This window comes from Mchenga conophoros, linkage group LG12, assembly GCF_057382185.1.
Source record: "Mchenga conophoros isolate Kocher_MC1m ecotype Shallow Benthic linkage group LG12, M_conophoros_male_GT1.1, whole genome shotgun sequence".
NCBI classification, from domain to species: Eukaryota; Metazoa; Chordata; class Actinopteri; order Cichliformes; family Cichlidae; genus Mchenga; species Mchenga conophoros.
Genome location: NC_140537.1, coordinates 27,764,681 through 27,785,523, shown reverse-complemented (window position 1 = coordinate 27,785,523; position 20,843 = coordinate 27,764,681). Strand labels below are relative to the sequence as shown.

The window sequence follows — 20,843 nt, the reverse complement described above, 5'->3', positions numbered from 1 at the left end:
ATTATTAAATATAAGTTGCTGGGTTGTTACTTCAGCGGAGGTTGGCTAATGTGAAGCATAAACTCTGGCCTTATTACGTTACAGAGCGAATCTGGATCACTCTAAAATGAAACACAGTCAAAGAGAAACGAAGTTAAAGAGGACTGATGGTGTTTATGTACTCAAAAGTGTACAGTTAAGTCCACAATTTGTTGGAGAATTGCACACTTTTTGTAGTTTTGCCTCTGTCACCACCACAGTAGACTTTAAATCAGGAGTGTCAAACTCAAATACACAGTGGGCCAAAATTCAAAACTGGAACAAAGTCGCGGGCTAACGTTAATATTTATTGAAATATATTTATTGAAATATATTTATTCATCCAGATATAAGAATGAATCTTTTCTTATGGACTCAAACACGTTTTGCTGAAAAACTGAATCTGGAACAAGCAAAGCTTAATACTAAACAATATATATATTAGCTGTATAATACCAGTAGGCCAGCTCTGATAGTAATTTGGTGTGGCTTCGTGGGCCAAATGTAATTAGGCTGCGGGCCAAATGTGGCCCGCGGGCCAGAGTTTAACACCTATGCTTTAAATGAAACAATAAGCATCTTTAAGATGTTTTCTGACAATGTCTAATCTGACCTTCTTGTTCTTGCGCGTAATCAGTGGTTTGCACCTTCTTGTAGACCCCCAGTCTTTCCATTCATGAAGCCGTTTCTTAATCGGGACTTTGACAATGATACATCTGCCTCCTTAAGCATGCTCTTGACTTGGTTACATATTGTGAAGTTGTTGTTTTTAACTATAAAAATAATTCTCTGATCATGTACTTTACTTGTCTTCTGTCTTCTTTTAGGCCTTTAGGGGTTGCTGAGCTGGTCAGCGCATTCCTCGTCTTTAATTATGTACCAGATGTTGATGTGGCTACTGTTGAAGTTTCTGCTTTATCACTCATTGGTTTAATTGGTTTGTCATCCTAATGATGGCTTCCCTCACTTGCACTGACATCTCTTGGGCTTTGGGGCACAGCACTTTGAATTATATTGAGATATTAGGCTCCATTTGTCATTAAATAATGAGAGAACAAACCTCACTTGGCCATGAAACTGGCTGTAATTCTAAAACAGTTCATGTAACGCAGTTTTGTAAAGCTGGAAGTCTGCATTTTACTCACACATTGTTTAATTTGAAATCCACTGAGGTGGTGTACAGAACCAAAACTACAATAATTCTCTTTTTGCCCAACAAATTATGTGTTTAACTTTTGACTGTTATAATTTCTGCATGCTTATATTTCTATACATAGCCAATGTTTCAAATAACATCAGATTAAGTTATTATGTGTGAGCCAATTCACAATTCAGGCAGCTTTAACCACTCGGTTTCAGGCAGTTTATTTCTACCCTTGGTCCTTTCAGGCACACAGTTCTGGCTGTGAGACAGTAACTGACCCACCTGCTGTTCAAACCTTGTTTAAAAGGGCGAGCTTTTCAGAACAAAGTTGGGTTAAAGCTGTGAGTCGCAAAATGCAGAGAAGGCTAAAATGATGGCGCGTAGACATCTGAGACAGAGGATGGACTCAGGGGCCACAATGAGGCCCAGTGTGAGTCAGTTAATGATTAAACTTAAATTCAAATCATGTAATGCACCACTACATGATAGATAATTAGCATAAGAATCAATTCCTATAAACCTCTGCACATTTAGAAAGACAGTCGCTAGAAAACTTCAGCTTGGTCACAGAGATTGGTGGACAAAGACAAACATGGCAACCCAAAGACAACAGACTTTCACAAACAAGAAGAACAGATGGAGCTGCACTTCCTTCTGGTACAACGACAGAAATATCTCATTCCAAACTGAAATGAAACTCAAATACCAGGAGTTCAACACTTTCTCAGACCAGAACAAAATTCAATATTTACTGTAGGAAAACAGTGCCAGGACCTGACAGAAAACTAACACAACTGAGCTTCTCTCTTTAATTCATCTCCATCCTTTTCCCTCTTGTCTTATGATTATAATTAACTTGAACCCCTCTCATCAGATACATTTTTTATTTTCTACTTCTTGAGCAGTATTAGTAGAGTTTTGGTCACTTGGAACAGCCATGCAGGCTGTAAACACAACACTGTGTAACTGTTATGGAGAACGAATCAGGGAGCTGTGTCAGCAAGCAATGTTTACACTGTCAGCAAACACGGATCAGCATTAGCATTAATTTGGTGTTTTATTTCTGGCCACCTGTCGAATCTAAGTCCAATATATTTACCTTATTTTAGCACAGCTTCATTTCCTCTATTTTCTTTGTTTATTTATCTTAACTGACAAACTAATGAGGGAATTATCAGGCTGTTAGGCTTATAAGTGCTTTGCTTTCCTCGACAGGTAGTTGCTACGCTATTTTAGAGTGAAAATGTAACATGAATTTGGCTTTTTAAAAATGTATACTAGTCAAAAACATCTGCTATTGCTTTAAATGGTTATGGCTGCATGGTACTGTAGCTTTTAATGACGTACAGCACATTTGTTTAAATGGTGACAAATTTGAAATGTGAAACCACGAAACATCTCATGTTTCGCTACAGTCCACTCCAAGAGTTAGTGTTGCAGTATAAGTACTTAGGAATAATAATTGATGGCTCGCTGCCTTTTACAACTAACATTTAGTAACTGCTGTCAAAAACTTAAACTGAAACTGTCCTTTCTGTCCCGTTAGGAAAGTAATAGACTTTCAGCCTCTACTCCTACGTCAGTGCTCATTTATAGTGACATGATTTATATGCACGTATCTTCACAATGCATAGATATGCTTAATACCGTCTCCACTGGGGCTTATTCCAAACTCCACCGAACGTTGTATGCTGGGGTCGGTTGGTCTGGTATATTCATGTCATAGACTAAACCACTGCTACATTATTATTTAGAAGGGATTTCTTGCCTTGCTCCTTTCTTAATCCATTAGATTAATGAAAAAATTGTGGGCCGTCACTGCCTAAGATTCATTCCTGCTGTCTGTCCTGAAAGTTTGCACTGAACTTTAACAAAAGAGCCTTTAAATTAGTAGCTTGCTTTCAGAATCTGCAACAAAATCAGCTCACTAAATTAATTTATGGGGATTTTAAATAACCTAGAGCCAGTTACTCTGGGCTGGAAATGTTTTTCCTGAATACCGTTACCCCCTGTAGGCCAACACAATGACCTTTACTGTTCTTTTAGTCATAATTGGCACTGAAAGTCAAAAAGGTTGGTTATTTGTGTTGTATTTTACTATTTATATTCACTGTTTTTCACTGTGTATCTGTGGGTTTTTTTATACAACTACCATTAATACTATTGGTGTGTGTCTTGGCAAGAACAATGTGGATGTGAATTTTTAATTTTATCAGTCATATTATTAAATAAAGGTTATGTCACAGTCCTCTATCTGTTGGATATTTTTGTTTATTTGAAATATCTTTTGATTCCCAATTTATTTAAATTCCTAAGTGTCAGGTTCACATGTCTTAGTCCCGGTCTCAGTGATTGTTACTTCCTGTTTTATTTTGATAGGCCCTTGTCTCGTGTACTGTGCTTAGTGTTACTTCCCCTTGTCTCAATAGTCAGATTTCCTTCAGTGTATTCCCTTTTTCAGGTAATGCCTGGTATGTGTATATATATTGCCCTTTGTTCCTGTTGTGTTGTCCCTAGTGGTTGTGTCCTACCTTGAAGTATGTTTAGATTTGTTTGTTCTTCACCTTGTATTATTTTTGTATCCAGTTTAGGTTAAATAAAAGTGCTTTTTGTTTACTGTTTTCAAGTCTTGCATTTGCATCCTACTCATGCCTGCTGCACAGTCAGCTTGCCTGACAGTGCCTGAGTGTCTGCATTTGGGTCTTCATCTTCACAACGAATATGACAGATTAAGTAAAAAAAATTAAAAATTGCTTATGGCAAGCAGAGCAAAACTGAATCACAAAGGAAAATTATGGGTAGAAGAAATCAGTTCAGTGATGCTAAAAGAGCTGCAGGCTTTAGTAATGAATCCCTGTGTGATTGTCACAGTAAGTGAGAGCAGCTTTAATTTATTTGTAGTAGATATTTCCAAACCACTTTCCCTTCTCTTTTCACACATTTTAACCAAATCATTTCTTCCCTATTTTTGTTAAAAAGCCTAAAAGCCTAAAAGCGTTTTATTCTTGGATTCTTAGTGTGAAAATAGTGCACAACACATAATGATTCAACAATTACGAGCCTCTACAGACAACAGAAAAGGTGAGAAAACATGCACACTCTCACTGTGATTTAAGGCACTGTTGCTGACATTATTTGTGTTTTATTGGTTTCTGAAAATGGCTTACACTATGTGTAGAAAAGATGTATAAGTGGGGCCGATGCCATTCAAGATACAGCAGAAGTATTTTCATGCAGAAAGTCTTAAGGAGTTAAATGTTGGGCAGTCGTGTTATAAATTATGTTAGAATACCTGAGAAGGACATTTGAGAGTGAAGTCATTCTGGGAGAATGGCTTAAAGAAGCTCATGACTCTGTGAAAACACAGCAATATGAAAAAAAAATGAAAGTAAAAGTGATGGAAAGAGGTCTAAGACAGAGAGAGCGGTGTATCCTTGCAATGTTATAACAGCGGATGGGAGTTTCCATTAATAATTTATGAGTGATTAACGAGGCCACAGCAGATTCACTTTCTCTCACTTTCTCTCTGACTCTTTGTGTCAGTGTGACTCAAACTTAGCCAGCAGAGTTCATCTGTGCTCCTCTGCCGCTTCTTCAAGGTCAGCATGAATTTAAACATGCTGTTTTTTCTAATGGCCAAATGGGGATAACTCCCCTGGTTGCAAAATGAAGTCAGATTGTAAAGAGGCTTACAGAGAAAATGTACTTTTAAGTCTTACTGAATACAGCATGATGTTCGTTTTACAAATTAAAGTCCCACTTAGAGGCAAACAGATGAGAAAGCAGGGTGTGCGTTGGGTTGAACTAGCTTGGGCTTGGGCACACCTAAAACACAGCTAAAACATCACAATGAGACCTGACAATGTTTTTTGTTTTTTTGTTTTTTGCATATTTGTCAAATGTAAATGTTTCAGAATATTATATCCAGTTTATAAAAATTCAATTTATCAAGGAAATAAAAAGCTATCCAAGTCTACCTCCCCCTGTGTGAAAAGGTAAGGTTTCTTGCACCCCTTTTTAAATCCTGAACCCAATTTATTGGGAAAGCTAAGCTCAGTTTCACTAGTCACACTCAGACCTGATTACTGCCAGATCTGCTAGATCAAGAAACCTCTTAAACAAAACCTGTGTGATACAGTGAAGTGGGTTAAAAGATCACAAAAACAGCACATCATGCCATGATCTAAAAAACAGTTGAGAAACAAAGTCACTGACATTTATCAGTCTAGAAAGAGTTACAAAGCCATTTCTGAGGCTTTGGGACTCCAGTGAACTCCAGTGAGAACCATTATCCTCAAAGCGAGAAAATCTGTAACAGTGGTGAATCATCCCAGGTGTGACCAAAATTAGAGCGCATCAGCGACTCATCCAGGACGTCTCACAAGAGCCCAGAAGATCTAAAGAACTGCAGGCATCACTTGCTTCAGTTAAGGTCAGAGTTCAACAATAAAAAAGAGACTTGGCAAAAATGACATCCATGGATGAACCACTCCTGATGAAAAAAACCCACAAAGGCTCAACTCACATTTGCCAAAAAACATCAAGATGATCTCCAAGATTTTTGTGTTAGCTTTCTTCATGTAAAACTGCATTTCTTTAAATTTGCTAAGCTTATTTTTGCTTTATATCAAAAATTATTTGATGATCTGAAAAATTTGAGTGTGGCAAACATGGAAAAAAAAGTAATCAGGAAGGGGACAATTACTTTTTCACAGGACTGTATATACAGTCTGTACTGAGACCATTGACGTGCATTCGAAGCACATCTACAGAAGACGATATAGAGGGTGTGCAGACTATAAATAGACCAAGACCACCATATACGCAGTTGTGTTTGTGTGACTTTGATGGACACTACATTGACTCACACCGATTTCAGCGAGACTGCTGCTACTGCTGTTACTGATGTTGTGTTAGTTTCTTATAATGGCTTACGCTGTTTTTAGAAAAGAAGTATAAATGAGGCTGAACCCATTCAAGATACAGCAAAAATATTTTCATATTGTCGTTCTTAAAGAGTTAAATGTTGGTTATGGTGTTGGTTATGGTGTTTAACCATAACCCTAAAATCTCACCTGAAAAAAAATCAATGATTTATGTTGCTTTCTGTGCCCATAGGCAAGACACAACCACACCATGTGACTGTGTAAACGTCCCCACAGGGAGAGTTAAACCAGCACACACCTCCACATATAACTGTCGCACCTACAGAATAACAACCAGCTATGCTGCAGCTCAGTGATACTGCACTTTCAGAGTTCACTGAAACCCTCCACCTGCACAGAAACAATCAGATTAGCCAGATACAGCTGGTGAGCGAAGTTTTGTTCTGAGGATAATCTGAAAGTGATTTAGGAGTGATACCTTCATTATAAAGAGTTTGGAGAACTGTGTCATTTTCTGCCATTTTAAACACACAAGAGTAGAAGCCAGTGTGTGTATGTGTGCGTGTACTCTTATATAAGCTACAAACATTAGCATATGAATAGTGATAGAAGCTCTCCCCTTTTAGTGGGGGACTGTTTCATTATAAGCAATAGTAAATGTATAGGGTTACTCTACACTAGAATTAAATAGCTCTTTATCATTTTTTCCTTATCTTGTGCACACAAGTTTACAAGTAAAAAAAAACTTTAATATTTTTTCAGGCTATTAAATCTGAAGTAAGGAAGTAATCTGAAAATAATATTAACCTACAATGTGTCAAGGAGCCCCATTGTTTCACTAAGCAATATTGGATCTACACTGCAGACAGCATTAGTAAACAGGGAACACCACATAGTGTAAACAATGTATGCTATAACCAGCGATATCCGTTCATTGCACAATTGCAAGCACAAAAGCTTCAGTTTGCATGTTGGTTTAATTGGCTGTGAGTGTTTGTCTCTGTCGTTCAGCCTTGCAACTGACAAGCCTGTCCAGGCTCTATGCCACCTTTTCCCTTATGATGGCTGTTTCATTGTCCTGTGGTTTTGAACCCACGGTTTGGGTTTGTTGAGACTTTCTGGTTAAGTATTAAAAATTCTGTTTGATTATGGTTTTCTTGTTTTTGTTGCTTGGAGCTCTTATACTTCAGGTTTTCTTTACTTCTGTAAGTGTCAGCCTCATAGTCTCAATCAGGTTTTAGTTTTCCTTTGTTTTGACTTCTGCTTATTATTTCTTGTGTTAATTTCTAGTTATTTCCTGTTGATTAGTATTACAGGGTTTTTTCATTCCTTGGTATCTGTACCTTCATGTTGTATCGGGTTTATTGTCACTGCGTTTAGTCTTCAGTTCTTGTTAGAGTTAGAATCACTTGGTTTAGCTTCATTGCTTTAGTTAATCACTTAATGACTCATTGTATCTGGTTGTTAAGGCTTCATTTCTGTGTCATGTTACTTCCTGTTTTATTTGTCTCTTATGCCACGTTTTAGTTTTAGTTTTCCATGTCTCGTTATCTGATTGAGTTCAGCTGTGTCTAGTTTCCTAGGTGTCTCCACTCTCCCCCAAGATTTACTGTCTCCCACCACAGTCTCAAGAGCATGAAGGAGATTCCAGGAGATAGTTACTCTAGGAGAGCTGAAGGTTATTACCCATCAGCAGAGTCAGTATCTGCTCCTCTCTATAAGGAGGAACAGCCAACAAAATGACCTCCCGCAGCCCACTGGTGGGAAAGTCTCTGACCAAACAATCAGAAACAGATTTCATGAGGGTGGCCTGAGGACTTGTTTATGTGCTTTTCACACATAAACAAGTTCACTCTGAGCACATGTAACTAATGTTAAAGGGTCTGGAGAAGCTGTGAAGAACGTTATGCTCCCTGTAACATTGTTCTTCACAACCAGTTTGGTTGTGGGTCAGTGATGGTCTGGAGAGGCATATCCTTGGATGGACACACAGACTTCTACAAGCTAGGCAATGATGCCCTGACTGCCATTAGGTGTTGAGATGAAATCTTTGGCCCTATTCTCTGCCTTGTGTGATGAGTCTATATAAGTAGTTCCTGTAGAATGAAGTCATTGATACTGTTGACTGGCCTCCATGGTTGCCTGATCTAAATCCAGCAGAACACCTCTGGGACATTATGTTTTAATCCATCTGATGCCACCAGGTTGCACCTCAGCATGTAAAGAAGCTCAGTGATGCCCTGGTCCAGATCTGGCAGGAGATTCCCAAGACACCCTCTGTCGTATCATTAGGAGCATGCATCATTGTCAAGGATGCATACAAACATGTAAGTTCATACAAACTGCTGAACTGCCACATCACTTTGATTTTTTAGGGCATCTTTGTAGGCTGATAATTTTCATTTGCATCAAACGATGTAGCATCCGTTCATTCCTAACACATTACCCAATCCATATCAGTATATATATCCAGAATGATTCTTTTTCACATTGAGATCTGATGTGTTTTTAAAGTGTTCCTTTAATTTTTTTGAGAAGTTTATATGATGTTCCTGACATATTGCCTGTGCTCTCTGCCTGTTTGTTTTCCTTGTTTGCTCTGCCTTCTGCGCCTTTGTTTTTGTTTGTTTTTTAAGACCTTTAGATTCAGTTGAATTTCTGTTCTGGATTTTCATGTACTTCATACTCCAGCTGAATAATTTCTCTTTCTCTTTTTTGTTTTATCAAGGTTTGTGTCAGGGACTTTTTATGCACCATCTGACAAGCTGGGATATACACCAGCCCCCATGACCCTGAACTGGATAAGCAGAAGAAAATGGCTGGATAGGCCATTATTGTTTGTGAACAAGGTTACATGATTCAGTCCTCTCCTGTTCCTCTCTCTCTCTTCTTACAGAAAAGCTGGATAATGCCACAGAGTAACCATTATGGTGGTTGGCAATTGGACCATTAAGCAAGTGCAACATTAATTCCTTCAAATTCTGCTCCCTCTGTCAACTGAATGCCATTTAAATTGTATTTAATCAGCTACTGTTGTTGTAAAATATACATCTGTCGTGCAAGTTTGGAAACACCAGCTTAGTGTACAGTCATTTCAGCTTAATCTCTAGAAACAGTTGCATGAAAACAGTCCCTGTAGACAGCAAAGTTTTAAAAGGTATCCACTGGCTAACCTGGGAACCACAAAGCACTGGTTGAGAAGTTCCCACACTGGTTCTACTGGAACCAGGGGGAAAAGGGAGAAAATAAAAAAGATTATGATGTTTCTTCTGTTTTCATCCTAACTACTACAACACAAACATTTATTGTCTCCCAAGTTATATTTCTCTGTCCTATTTATTGTTAAGCATTCCTTTGTAGAACTCTGAGGAGATCTAATTGATCCACAGGGCTGCAACTCAAAGCCTTAACCTGATTTTAGACAGAATGAAACTGAGCGTATGCACACATACACCAACACATCCACAATGGGAAAACAACAGTCATTTCATTAGCCCCTCATTTTAATATTTATTGTATCTCCTCTCCCTGGATGTCTGCGCAAATCTGTTCTCAATCGCTCCATCTCGTCACCTCTTCATTCCTTCCAATTTATTTCACAGTCAATCACTCCTTCTCCATCTCTCTCCCGCCTGCAGGGGCACCTCCCCCTCCTCCCCCTCACACACATAATGTCACCTGTCACCATGCTCCTCTCCAGGTGAAGCAGAGATACCAGCTGGGATCTAAACAGAAGGGAAGGCAGACTCAGCCTCTGCATGCCCATGTGTGCTTGCATATGCGGGGAGATAAGGCGAGCAGGCAGAAGGAGGAGCGTGGTGACAAGGACTGACAGCACAAAGGGAGAAGTACAGTGAATACTTGCTAAACCCTCGCACATAACCCATCCAGGCTTCCAGCAGAGTGAGATGCTCTTAAATCTCTGCCTTGCATTTGTGAAGCAGCATGAGAACAACGCAGCTTCACGGGGAGTTGGTTCATTTTGTTGGCACAGTGTGTTGACAAATAACATGGCACAGACTGGCTCTAAAATAGGAAACAGCTGGAGTTATGACATCACTGGCAGCAGAAAAATGAAAAGATTGTGCTTGTCCTTTTAAAATAAATGAAATAAAGGAAAATTCTTCTTATTTAAAACATCTAAATGACAAGAAGTCAGCTGGAGAAAACTCTTGGATAACACCCTCTGTGTTCAGCACGGCGAAACTAAAACTGCCATGAGGATCAGGAACCAGCAGATCCTTACAAACAATAGAATGTGGAGTTTAAAAGAGACGAGGGATTGGTCTAATGAAAAGAAAAAATGAAGCTGCCTTATGAGCAAAGTAGGAGCTAAACATCTGATCCATACCAAATATGTCTCTTGAGAGTCCTCCATCTTTATGGAGAGGAACTTCTGAGTGTTTTTTGTCTGACTGGAAGCAGCTGGGGGAAAAACACCCCACATGTCATCACCTTGTTAGGTTTTCCTTTGTTTTTAATGGCAAGTGTGTTATATGGTCTTGTTTGATTTTCACCAACTTAATATAGCTCCTTGGCTGCTAAATGCTTCATCAAGTCCACCAGCTGGTTTGATACTAAGCAGGAAGTGTACCGATGGTTGATTTTATCAGGGATTTTTTTTCTTTTTTTGTAAAAAGTATCTTGCAGTAGCTAGAAACCATGTTACTGCTGAGATTTGACCAAAATTGCAAAACTGCATCTGTAACACAAAAATAGCAGGAGGAGCTCCACAGAGATGAAGGAGCATCATGCAGAGCCTGGTAGTGATTCCTTATGGTTTTGTTGCTAAGAGCCCATAGTACATATGTCATTTAATCATGTTAATGTACATTCATGCAGCTTTACATTCTTAAATGCCTACAAACTGCACACTCCTTGTCTTTATTTCCTCTCTCTGTTTCACCAGCAAAAGAAAAAAACGGGGCATTGTTCCATGTCACTAACGTTTTTAAATTTAACTGGCAAAGATGTCAAATTTCAGTTTTTAGTCACGTGGCTGCCGCAGTGCCACAGTGCCGAAATTATGCTCATAACAACGCAGTCAAACAACACATCAGGACAGCATTCATAATAACAAAGACAGATGGACGCATCGGGACACCATGCTGAAAACACAGCCAAACGGGAGGAAGCACAGCGAGACGACCAAAGTAAAGCCGCAATGATACAGATGCCTTTTGTCAGCTCAGAACTCCACGTGGACAATCAGCCAAAATAGTAGCCCCAGGAGGTCAGCGTGACTTCAAAAAAAGAGTGTGACGTGGACACTCTGATGGACAGACCTCAATTCTTTTTCTCCAGCAAACAGGAGTAGCCTTACTTATCTCATACTGGGATTCTGAGCAGTCTGAAATATGCTTTTTTTTATTTAGCTCCTCCCCCTTTAAGCCAACCCTCAGCTTAAACCAAGTCTCTTCTGAGTGGCTGAGCCTACCAAACAGAGCGGGAGGTTTGACAGGCTGCTATGCCCATAGGGACAGTGTATGCCTGAAATTATCATATTGATAACCTCTCTCTGACATTAATATCCAAAATTAAAAGTGATGTTCTTGCAAGTTGAGCTCATTAATTACTTTTATCATTTTTAATATGAGCTTCCACCATTAATTCTTTTAAAAATGTCTTCATTTTTGATTGGGTCTAAACCTAATGAAGACACAGTTATAATGGTGGAAATGCACTGCACAGTTACGTAACAGTCAAATATTGATACAGCCAATGTATTGATTTTGTAAAGCACAGACAGCAATTGTTGTGCTGCCAGTAGTGACAAGAGATCAGAAAGCCCTCATACGTGTCATTACAGAGGATGATAATGATTGGTGCATTTATATTAGTTCATCTTCTTCTTGACTGGTTTGTTTCCTTCAAGCTTCTGTCTCTTTGTTTGATGAGATCCTGTCAACTGTGTATGCAATACCTCTCCTTCTCTTTGTAAAGTCATTTACCAGATAAATTAAATCACACACCCAACTGCATATACAGCATCTGAATCAAATAAATAGGTGATAAAGTGATAAAGCTTTGACAATGAGCCCAATTCTGTTCTCAGATTTCTGAAGAAGGCAGCAAGCAGAGCTGTAACCTTTACTGTAAGCAGACAGAAAATATCTGCATTACTGTTGTTGCGATGTGGCACAGTGCGGCTCTATATGTGAAGTCAGCAGCATGATGACGAAATTATGAAATATGAAAGCAGGCTGACGGTCGACAGCTGATACTATTTGTGTCCTAAACGCTGTCAAAGCGAATCATTGTGTCTGTGGGAGGATAGCACATCCATATGGACTGCATGCTGTGTGTGTTTGTGTGCGCACGTGTGCGTGTGTGTGTCAGAGAAGAGCAAGAGTGAGACTTATATTGATGTGTGAGCCTGCATGTGGTGAAAGAATTAATACTCTGGGGAGGCTCAGAGCTACAGAAGAGACATGTTTCAATTATCAGCCCCTCCTCCTTCACACACACACACACACACACACACACACACACACACACACACACACACACCAGTCAGTCTGAAACATATCACATTGCTTCGTTCTTCTCCGGACAGGTCAATAAAAATACTGGCAGATAATAACAACACATACTGATCAGTGACTGATATTCTTCAGCAGCATCTTTGCACCTCACTGCATTTTTACCCTTTTAGGTCAATAATACTCCGTTTTTCTTGGTAATATGAAGTTGGCTCTGTGTGTGTGTGTGTAGCTTCCTGGTAATATAAGCTATGGTAATCATAAGACAAATGGAAGACTTTGGAAAAACAAAACAAAACAACTTGACCTTGGTGAGCTAAAAGTTTTCTGTTGTTTTTCAGAAGCTCTCTTTTGTGTTTGCTGATGAAGTTTGATCAGAACTGTGCGGTGCCCATCCCTGTTCCCACTTCAACGGATACAGTTACCAGACCTGGTAAATTATTTAATGAGTCTACAACTTCCAATCACCCCACCTATTGAGCAGGTGGGTCCCGAAGACACAGTATCAGGTGCAGCATGAGGGTGAGGGTGGGTGTGTTGCCGTCAGCCTGTCTACCACAGATTCACTCATCTTGCAGGCTTATGTGTGTGTAATAGCTATGATGGGTACACTCCCCTAAAGCAAAATTCCACTATAAAATACTTGTTTTGTGATCTTTACTTGCAGTACAGTAGTAGAAAGATTTAAATAAAAACTCTTATAACAGGGAGAAGTATGACTGCGGGCTGTTTTCCATCCCAGACCTATGGAAGTTTCTGCAATTCAAACAAACAAACCAACAAACAATTTTTGCCATTCATAACTCCAAATTTTGCATTATTATCTTGAAATTTTGGCTAACTTGAAATTAGGGTTAGATTTAGGGTTAGTCTAAGACTGACTAACAGAAAAAAAGTATTTTCAGTGGCAGGAAACAAGCCTCATACATACAATACAATATGGCATACATCTCTATCTATTTCTATCTGTGATGGGTCTCTAGCCACACACACCAAAGGTGGAGAAGAAAAAATCCTATTTTTTAATTTAAATCATCACATCTGAGTGTTTATTCACTAAACATCAGATTCCAGCAGTGTTACAGCTACTTAAAAGAGCTTTTCACTATTGCCATCAACTGCAGCTAACAGAGGCTAATAGTAGCTAACAGTGACAAAAACAGCAGCGCTACCAACAGGTCAGCATATCCTGAACAGCTCACCTCAGTACGACTCTCATTGTTCAGAAGTGAATGTGTCGGACCCGTATTGGACTCCTTCCACAAAGTTTGACATCTTCGTCCACAGTAACTAAGGGTGGACAATTTTAACCTGGCATTGACAGCTGAGGTAAACAGCAGACTTACAACCTTCTACAGATAGGGAAAGAACTCTGGGCCGGCTCCAGATCCAGTCCTAACGGTATTAGAAACATGTTGGTTGGCAACATCTCTTTTGCTGACTAAAACATGTTTATCCTATAACAGCCACAGTGGCTAGGATTCTGCACTTGAATTGGGAGTGAAAAATAAACGTAATTGAAAATTGAACTCAGTTCACAGCTTAAAGTTTTTACACATTGTTACTTTAAGAGCTAAAAAGGTAATTAGGGGATATTAGTGATTAAGGAGGATGTTGGGGAAGCTAACAGGGTCAACAAAACATAGGTTTGGCAGGAATGTGCAGATATGAGGTTTGAGTCCACCCCTCAATACTCATTTCACGTACTATTTATAGTTGGCTACAAATATTCTTTTATACACATTTTGAATATTTTGTTTTCAAAAAGCAGTCACCTCTTGTTGCATCACATCTTTATAAAAACATCAAGAGTTTGGAAATTGAGGAGACGAAAATTTGAAGTTTGACAAGTCAAAAGTTTTCCCACTTTTGTTTGATGTGAGATTTTAGCTGTTTAGTAGTTCAGGGCCTCCTCTGTCACATTTTTTTTGTTTGTTTGCTTGTTTCATAATACACCAGAAGGATTGCTGCTACAGCTCACCTGGTTGAACTGGTGTCTGATGTGCCAAAGGCTGAAGTCCTCATTGCTTGGGCCTGGTTTGAGTCTGCCCCAGATCATTTCCTGCGTGTCATTCTCCCCCTCGCTGTCCACTTTCCTGTTAACTGTCTGCCCTGTCCTGTCAAATGAAGGCTAAAATTCCAAAAGTAAAAATAAAAAAGAATAAACACCAAATGTTTTCACTGGATGACAGGTCTGAATTGTAGGTTAGTTTGAAATACGCAAAGACTTCCCAAAGAAGAAAAAGTCTGAATGGCAGCATATTTTGCTCTTAAATGTGCATTACACAGCTTTAATGGCGCCTTCAAAGATCCTCAATTGCCAGTGTGATGTGCACTAATACACAGACTCTGGCTTTTAAACTGTATGCTGATGATAATCCAGATGGTTGCTCTCCTCTTTAGACTGCAGGGCTCAGTGTCTATGATTTTCAAAAACAGTCAATTCTGGAAAAATTTGCCGTTGGTCACACAGCTTTCAGGACAGTTCTCCACTTTTTTCAGTCCATCTTACATGAACTCAGGGCCAAAAATGAGGGCCTATCTGGGTTTGTTTTTCCTTTTTGCACGGTTGAATTTTAATTTGCATCAGTAGATGAAACAACGAGCTGCACTGACAGTGCTTTTTAGAGGAGTTTCTGAGCCTGTGCAGTAATTTCCGCCACAGAATCATGTCAGTTTTAAATGCAGCACTATCTTAGATCCTTAAGATCACAGCCATGCTATTTTGGTTTTCAACCTTGTCGCTGTACCACCGATAACAATATCCTAAAATTCTCTTAATAATGAAAACGTGATTCCTAAATGATTAAACCACTTGCCCGTGCGTCCTGTCCCACAGAGGTGAAAGACTCAGCCTCTCTAGGATATTCTCATAGAGCCAGTCGTTTTACTAATTAACTGCATCAACTACAAAGTGTTCCACCAGGTGATTTTTTTTTTTACAGCTTTCACAGTTTTGGGGACATTTAGTGGTGGAATCAAATTCAAACTGAACATGTATTTTTTTCAAACAGCCAGTGTTTCTTAGTTTCAGTCATTTCTTTATACCATTTTTAGTTAAATATAAGTTTTAAACTATGTCACTGTGTTCAGTTTTTTACTGACATTTTAAAAACTGAGATAATTTCCTAAAACAGCAGACCTTGGAAGTTTTAAGTAAACATTACTCAGGTATCAAACAAGCATTAAACCAGATGAAACAACAACAGGAGAGAATAAAAGCACTGAGTAAATTCACATTTATCATTATCCAAATGAATATTTTTCAAACTGAGGCAGAGTGTGGCATAAAATATAAAAATGTCAGGCTCACTCTTTCAACAGGCACTCTGATATTGCTGAAAATGACTCAGAATGAGAAAACAACTACCAACAATATTGATCACGCAGTCATTCTACAGCAAATAATAAACTGAAGTGAGTCACCCACTGAAACAGCAGGTGCCCAGCTCCCTCACAGCGTGATTTAATTCAAACACCTGCATGTCAATAGCCAGAGAGAAAGGAGAGATAAAATGATGAGGTAGAGGTCCTGCAACAGTCGACCTACAGGAGGTACCAAACTGGAGCAAATAACAGCTGCTAAATGCAGAAAGGAAAAAATGCCAAGCATTGCTTTGTCCATGAAATGTCAGAATTTGCTTCTTTTTTTGTACTTTGTGCCCATGCATTAGGTATTTTTCATCTTAAACATCATACATACAGCATGGTGACTGAAAGAACCACGAGTGTACACGCATACGTCCATGCACACAGACCTCAGCTCTCCATCTGATGTTCATGTGATTTATTGATCAATTTACTGACTGACTTATTGACCCACCGAGTGACCGATGATGAGTATCATCAATCCCAAAGAGGCTCTGCACTGTCCTCAAGCTTGTACTCCAACCAACTCCAACCAATCAAAATCTCACCACTCAGAGCTCGATGCACTTGTGAGTTGTTTGCGTGTGACTACCAGCTCCTGTCTGAGATTATCAGAATTTTATGTTGAAACTGTTACACACATGTTGCAGCCTCCCGTCTCCTGCTGAATGATGTGTGTCTCTCCTTTCTTAAATTATATTTTGCACAGGGTTGCCCTTGTTTTCCAGCCCGCTATATTAAAAAAAAAAAACAGCCATAAAGGGAGAAACTTGTTCTTTCTGGGAGAATTAATGAGCACTGCCTTGCAAGGTGGTAGAAGTCACTTTGGGGAGGCTGGGCTTTCACTTTACAGTCTATTACCTCGGATTTAGACTCAGAGGCTGCTTTTTGTTGAGATCTGAGCTCCTAAACTGATTCATCAGCATGGAGGAAAACACACACACCGGCAGAATTACCAGCACAATCCCACTCTTTCGTTAGAATCGAGGATTATTACAGATTTGAAGTCACGAGTGAATCACATAAAGGACGTCTATTTCACGCACACACATTAATAATGACATATATAAACCACACGTTAAAAAGAATTTGATGACAGGGAGCAAAAGTCGCGGTGGGAGACGTGATGCCAAGTGACACTTGCTGTCTGCAGGATTTCTGCTGCGCGCTAAAAGCGAAGCGTCTCCTCCACAGGCAGCTTCCACAGCTGCAATTACATAACTTCACTCCGAAACTCAGCTCTCGGCAAAAGTGAGAGGGAATGAGCCAACGAGGTCCGCGAAGAAAGAAAAAAAAAATTGGTTAAAATATAAATCAAGCCAACAAGTAGCCGGTAGAGGAGATGCCGCGCGTTAATTCAACTTAAGACGCGTTTTTGCTTTTGCAACCTGCAGAAAAGCCGCCTTTTTTAAATGCCCGATTACAGAAAATAATCATTCGATGTTGATCTTACCTGCATGCTTTCCTGTGTTGTAACGGCGACAATGATAGCTGATTTTTGCAGAGTGTGTCCTCTCTGCGCGGATTCTCAACCTCCGACTGCCGCTGCTCTGGATGCAAAGGAATGCACGCGCGCGCGCGCGCGCGCGCGCACACACACACACACACACACACACACACACACACACAGAGAGAGAGAGAGAGAGAGAGAGAGCGAGAGAGATCCACGGAAGAGGCGGGGGGTGGGGTAAGGGGTGCAGCTGGAGGATGGAGGAAACAAGTGGACTTACAGCCTGATGATGTGAAGTCAACAGGCTGGCCGTGGGTTTAATTCCGCTGGGATGTTGATGTTGTCTGAAATAGCATACGCAGAATATTTAAGACACATTCTGTGATGCACTTTTGTTCATGCTTTTTCCTTTCGAGCTGATAGTATCGCTGCTGCAATACTGATTTTACGCTCTAACTAATGGTTTCTTTACATGTTCATGTTTTTTTTAGAAGACTTTAATTAACTTTTTTTGGTTGCCAGGTCCCTCCAGAGGACTGAATATTACACTTCAGTCAGTGTGCTACAATATGTTATACTCAGTTCAGTCTAGTTTAATTATATAGCACCAAATCACATCTGCATTGTCTCAATGCACTTTTACTACAATAATACAGAGAGAACCCTTAAAATCAGCCTCTTTGAGCAAACACTTGGCGACAGTGAGGGCATCTACCGCAATGTACAGTGCTGCTTTCAGCGGATAAATAATGGGTTAATAAAAATGTTTGAGAGGCCAGGGAAAGCCTAATAAATTAGCAGCTAAAACAATATTTATAGCTGCAGTGCTTATTATTGTAAGAGCACTTAATTGAGAATTTATTAGAATTGTATCTGCAGATTCTTAAGCAAATGGTATGCTGATTTGCCAGTTCTTCTCAACAAAATCATCATAAAAGAGCAGTTTTGTCAATTAAAACAAATTATTAACTAACCATTTTTAGCTGAGTGCCTTATGAAGAATTGGTGCCAAGTTCTCTCTTGCTCTCTAATAACATAATGGATTATACTGAGAGTCACAACAGCGCATGAATACAGCAAAAGGACACATCAGTTTCTGTCGTTTCATTCGTCTCTTTTCTGTCTTATCATCATCGCTGCAGCCAGTTTATGGGTACCAAGTTAAGAGAAGGGTGTGTGTGTGTGTGTGTGTGTGTGTGTGTGTGTGTGTGTGTGTGTGTGTGAGTGAGAATTACGTGATTGTCATGAGAGTTATTGGTACAGAAATGCAATTAAAGCCCTGGTGGAGAATCAGTGTGTGCTCAGTGAGGAACTGAATCAATTCTGGCGACCTTGGTTCTCTGAAGCTGCCCGAAGCAGAGAGAGAGCGCTTGAGAGAGCCAGAAAGATGGAGACTGTAACGAGATGCTAAATAGCAATCAAGCCAGGTCAAGCATCCTCAGACATCACGCTGATTGCATAATGAACAGCCAAGAAATGTAAATAGCCCGAAGGATGAATGAGGAAAGGCCATCTGTGTAATAAAAGTGCCACCAAAGCTAAAGACACGATTCCACGTGCTGGCAGAGGCTCACGGCAGCACGAGAAACCTTCCTGTGCAAACACACATTCACAATGAGTTTAGTTCTCATTTTGCTCACTGTATATTTAAGAGGTATTGAATTGAGGCTTGCACAAATGTTATAGCTGGTGTACAAAAGCTTTAGTTCACTCGCTCAGTTATTTCTTAGAAATCTTTTCCCTCAAAAACAGAAACACATACTCGTGACCACTTTACTGGGTACACCTGATCAACTGCTCTTTAATGCAAACATCTTATCAGCCAATCATGTGGCAGCAAATTAATACACCTCTCTCTAAGGTTTACAGAGAATGATTTGAAAATATCCAGTGAGCCGCAGTTCTCTCAGTAAAAGTGCTGCAGTGATGCCAGAGGTCAGAGGAGAATGAATGGCTTTGAGCTGATAGGAAACCAGCTCAAAAGTATGCAGAAGATCATCTCTTTTGCATACTGTGGTCTTTTAATACCACCCGAGAGTTGTTTAAATGGCACAGCCTGCCTGAGGATTGTTGCTGACCATGTCCATCCGTTTACAACAACAGAGCAACCATCTTTAGATGGCTGCTTCCAGCAGGATGGCGCACTATGTTACAGCTTAGATCATCATGTCCTCCACAGCCATCAGATTGCATTCCAGTAGAGCACCTTTGTGATGTGGTCAAACAGGAGATTTGCATCAGTGCAGTGCAGCCAATAACGCAGCAACTGTGTGACGGTAAAATGTCAATATGGACCAAAATCTCTGAGAAATGTTTCCCGCACCTTGTTGAATCTATGCCATGAAGAATTAAGGCAGATCTGAAGGTAAACAAGAGCCCAACATGGTACAAGAAAGGTGACTACTGAAACGTCTGGCGAGTGTTGAATTTTATAAACTAGAGCCAGTCAAAATGTGGGCCATTTGGTCAATATGTGGGCCAGTGGGATGAGGGATAAAAATGATGTGCAGTCCCACATAAACTGGGACACTTGGACACTTACCTGATGATGGCAGACTCATTGAACTTTCAAACTTCTCTCAAGTGTCTACGACACTTACAGACCAAGATTGCTCATTTCATCGAGTGCTGTGCAGCTGTTACTGCCTCAAGTTTGGGGATTTTGTTTTTCAGGTGAAAAGAACAAACAGGCTATGGTTTGACATTTTATATCAATAAACATTAAAGGAAAATACTTTGGCAGACACTCTCTTGAACACAGCAAGGGAAGCAGTGTAGCCTCCAATTAAAGTAACACAAGCCTGAATCTGCATCATTTTTGGAGTGATGTGAGCCCCGGGTGTTATCTCAGCATGGAAAACTAAACTGGCATGGACATAATTTAATGGTAAATCCATGCCTCGGTTATTTCTATTAAAATCCTTGTGTAAAGTATCCTGCATCCCATCACATAGAGTTTAACTTAACAGGAGGATTAAACAGCCCAGAAGGTTTGAACAAACTGCCTTTAATGTTGGGAGCGTCTCTGATAAACAACTGATATGACCAGATAAAGCAGACAAAAACGACCTTGCCTCGAGCGCAGCTCAGAAGCTCTCAGTCATATCAAAAGATCGTTTTTCAGCAGGTGAAACATTTTCCATTTTGTCAACTTTAAATCAGATTTACCCAAAAAATGCACACAGAGGAGGGGTTTCTGGCACAACTTTACCTACACCAAGGTGCATGGAGAAGAAAGTGTGAAGAGGCTAAAGCAAGACTGTCGAATTTATTTTACATCGTGGGCCACATACAGCCCAAAGTTAAAGAAGTTTAACTTTACATTTAATCTCTGTGATATCTTAAAGTGGTATTTCAAAAGTATATCATTTTTTGTTCATGACAAAAAAAAATAGTAATGGTAAAAGGACTCAAAGCATTTTATATGAAAGAGTTAAAGCATCAGCCACACTTGCTGTATATAGAACAGCAACCATTGTTTGGCAAGCTGAAAC

At 39.7% G+C, this 20,843-nt stretch overlaps 1 protein-coding gene across 1 annotated transcript in view; it reads right to left on the bottom strand.

Moving 5' to 3' along the window:
- Positions 1 to 17,444, bottom strand: part of LOC146562789 (calsenilin-like) — a 55,193-nt gene extending 37,749 nt beyond the window's left edge. The window contains exons 1-2 of the mRNA XM_085294962.1: positions 17,353 to 17,444; positions 14,512 to 14,661 (exon numbers count right to left, since the gene is read on the bottom strand). Coding sequence (XP_085151088.1) covers positions 14,512 to 14,661; positions 17,353 to 17,358 — 156 coding nt within the window. The 5' untranslated portion in view covers positions 17,359 to 17,444. The remainder of the gene's footprint in view (positions 1 to 14,511; positions 14,662 to 17,352) is intronic.
- Between the last annotated feature and the right edge of the window lie 3,399 nt (positions 17,445 to 20,843).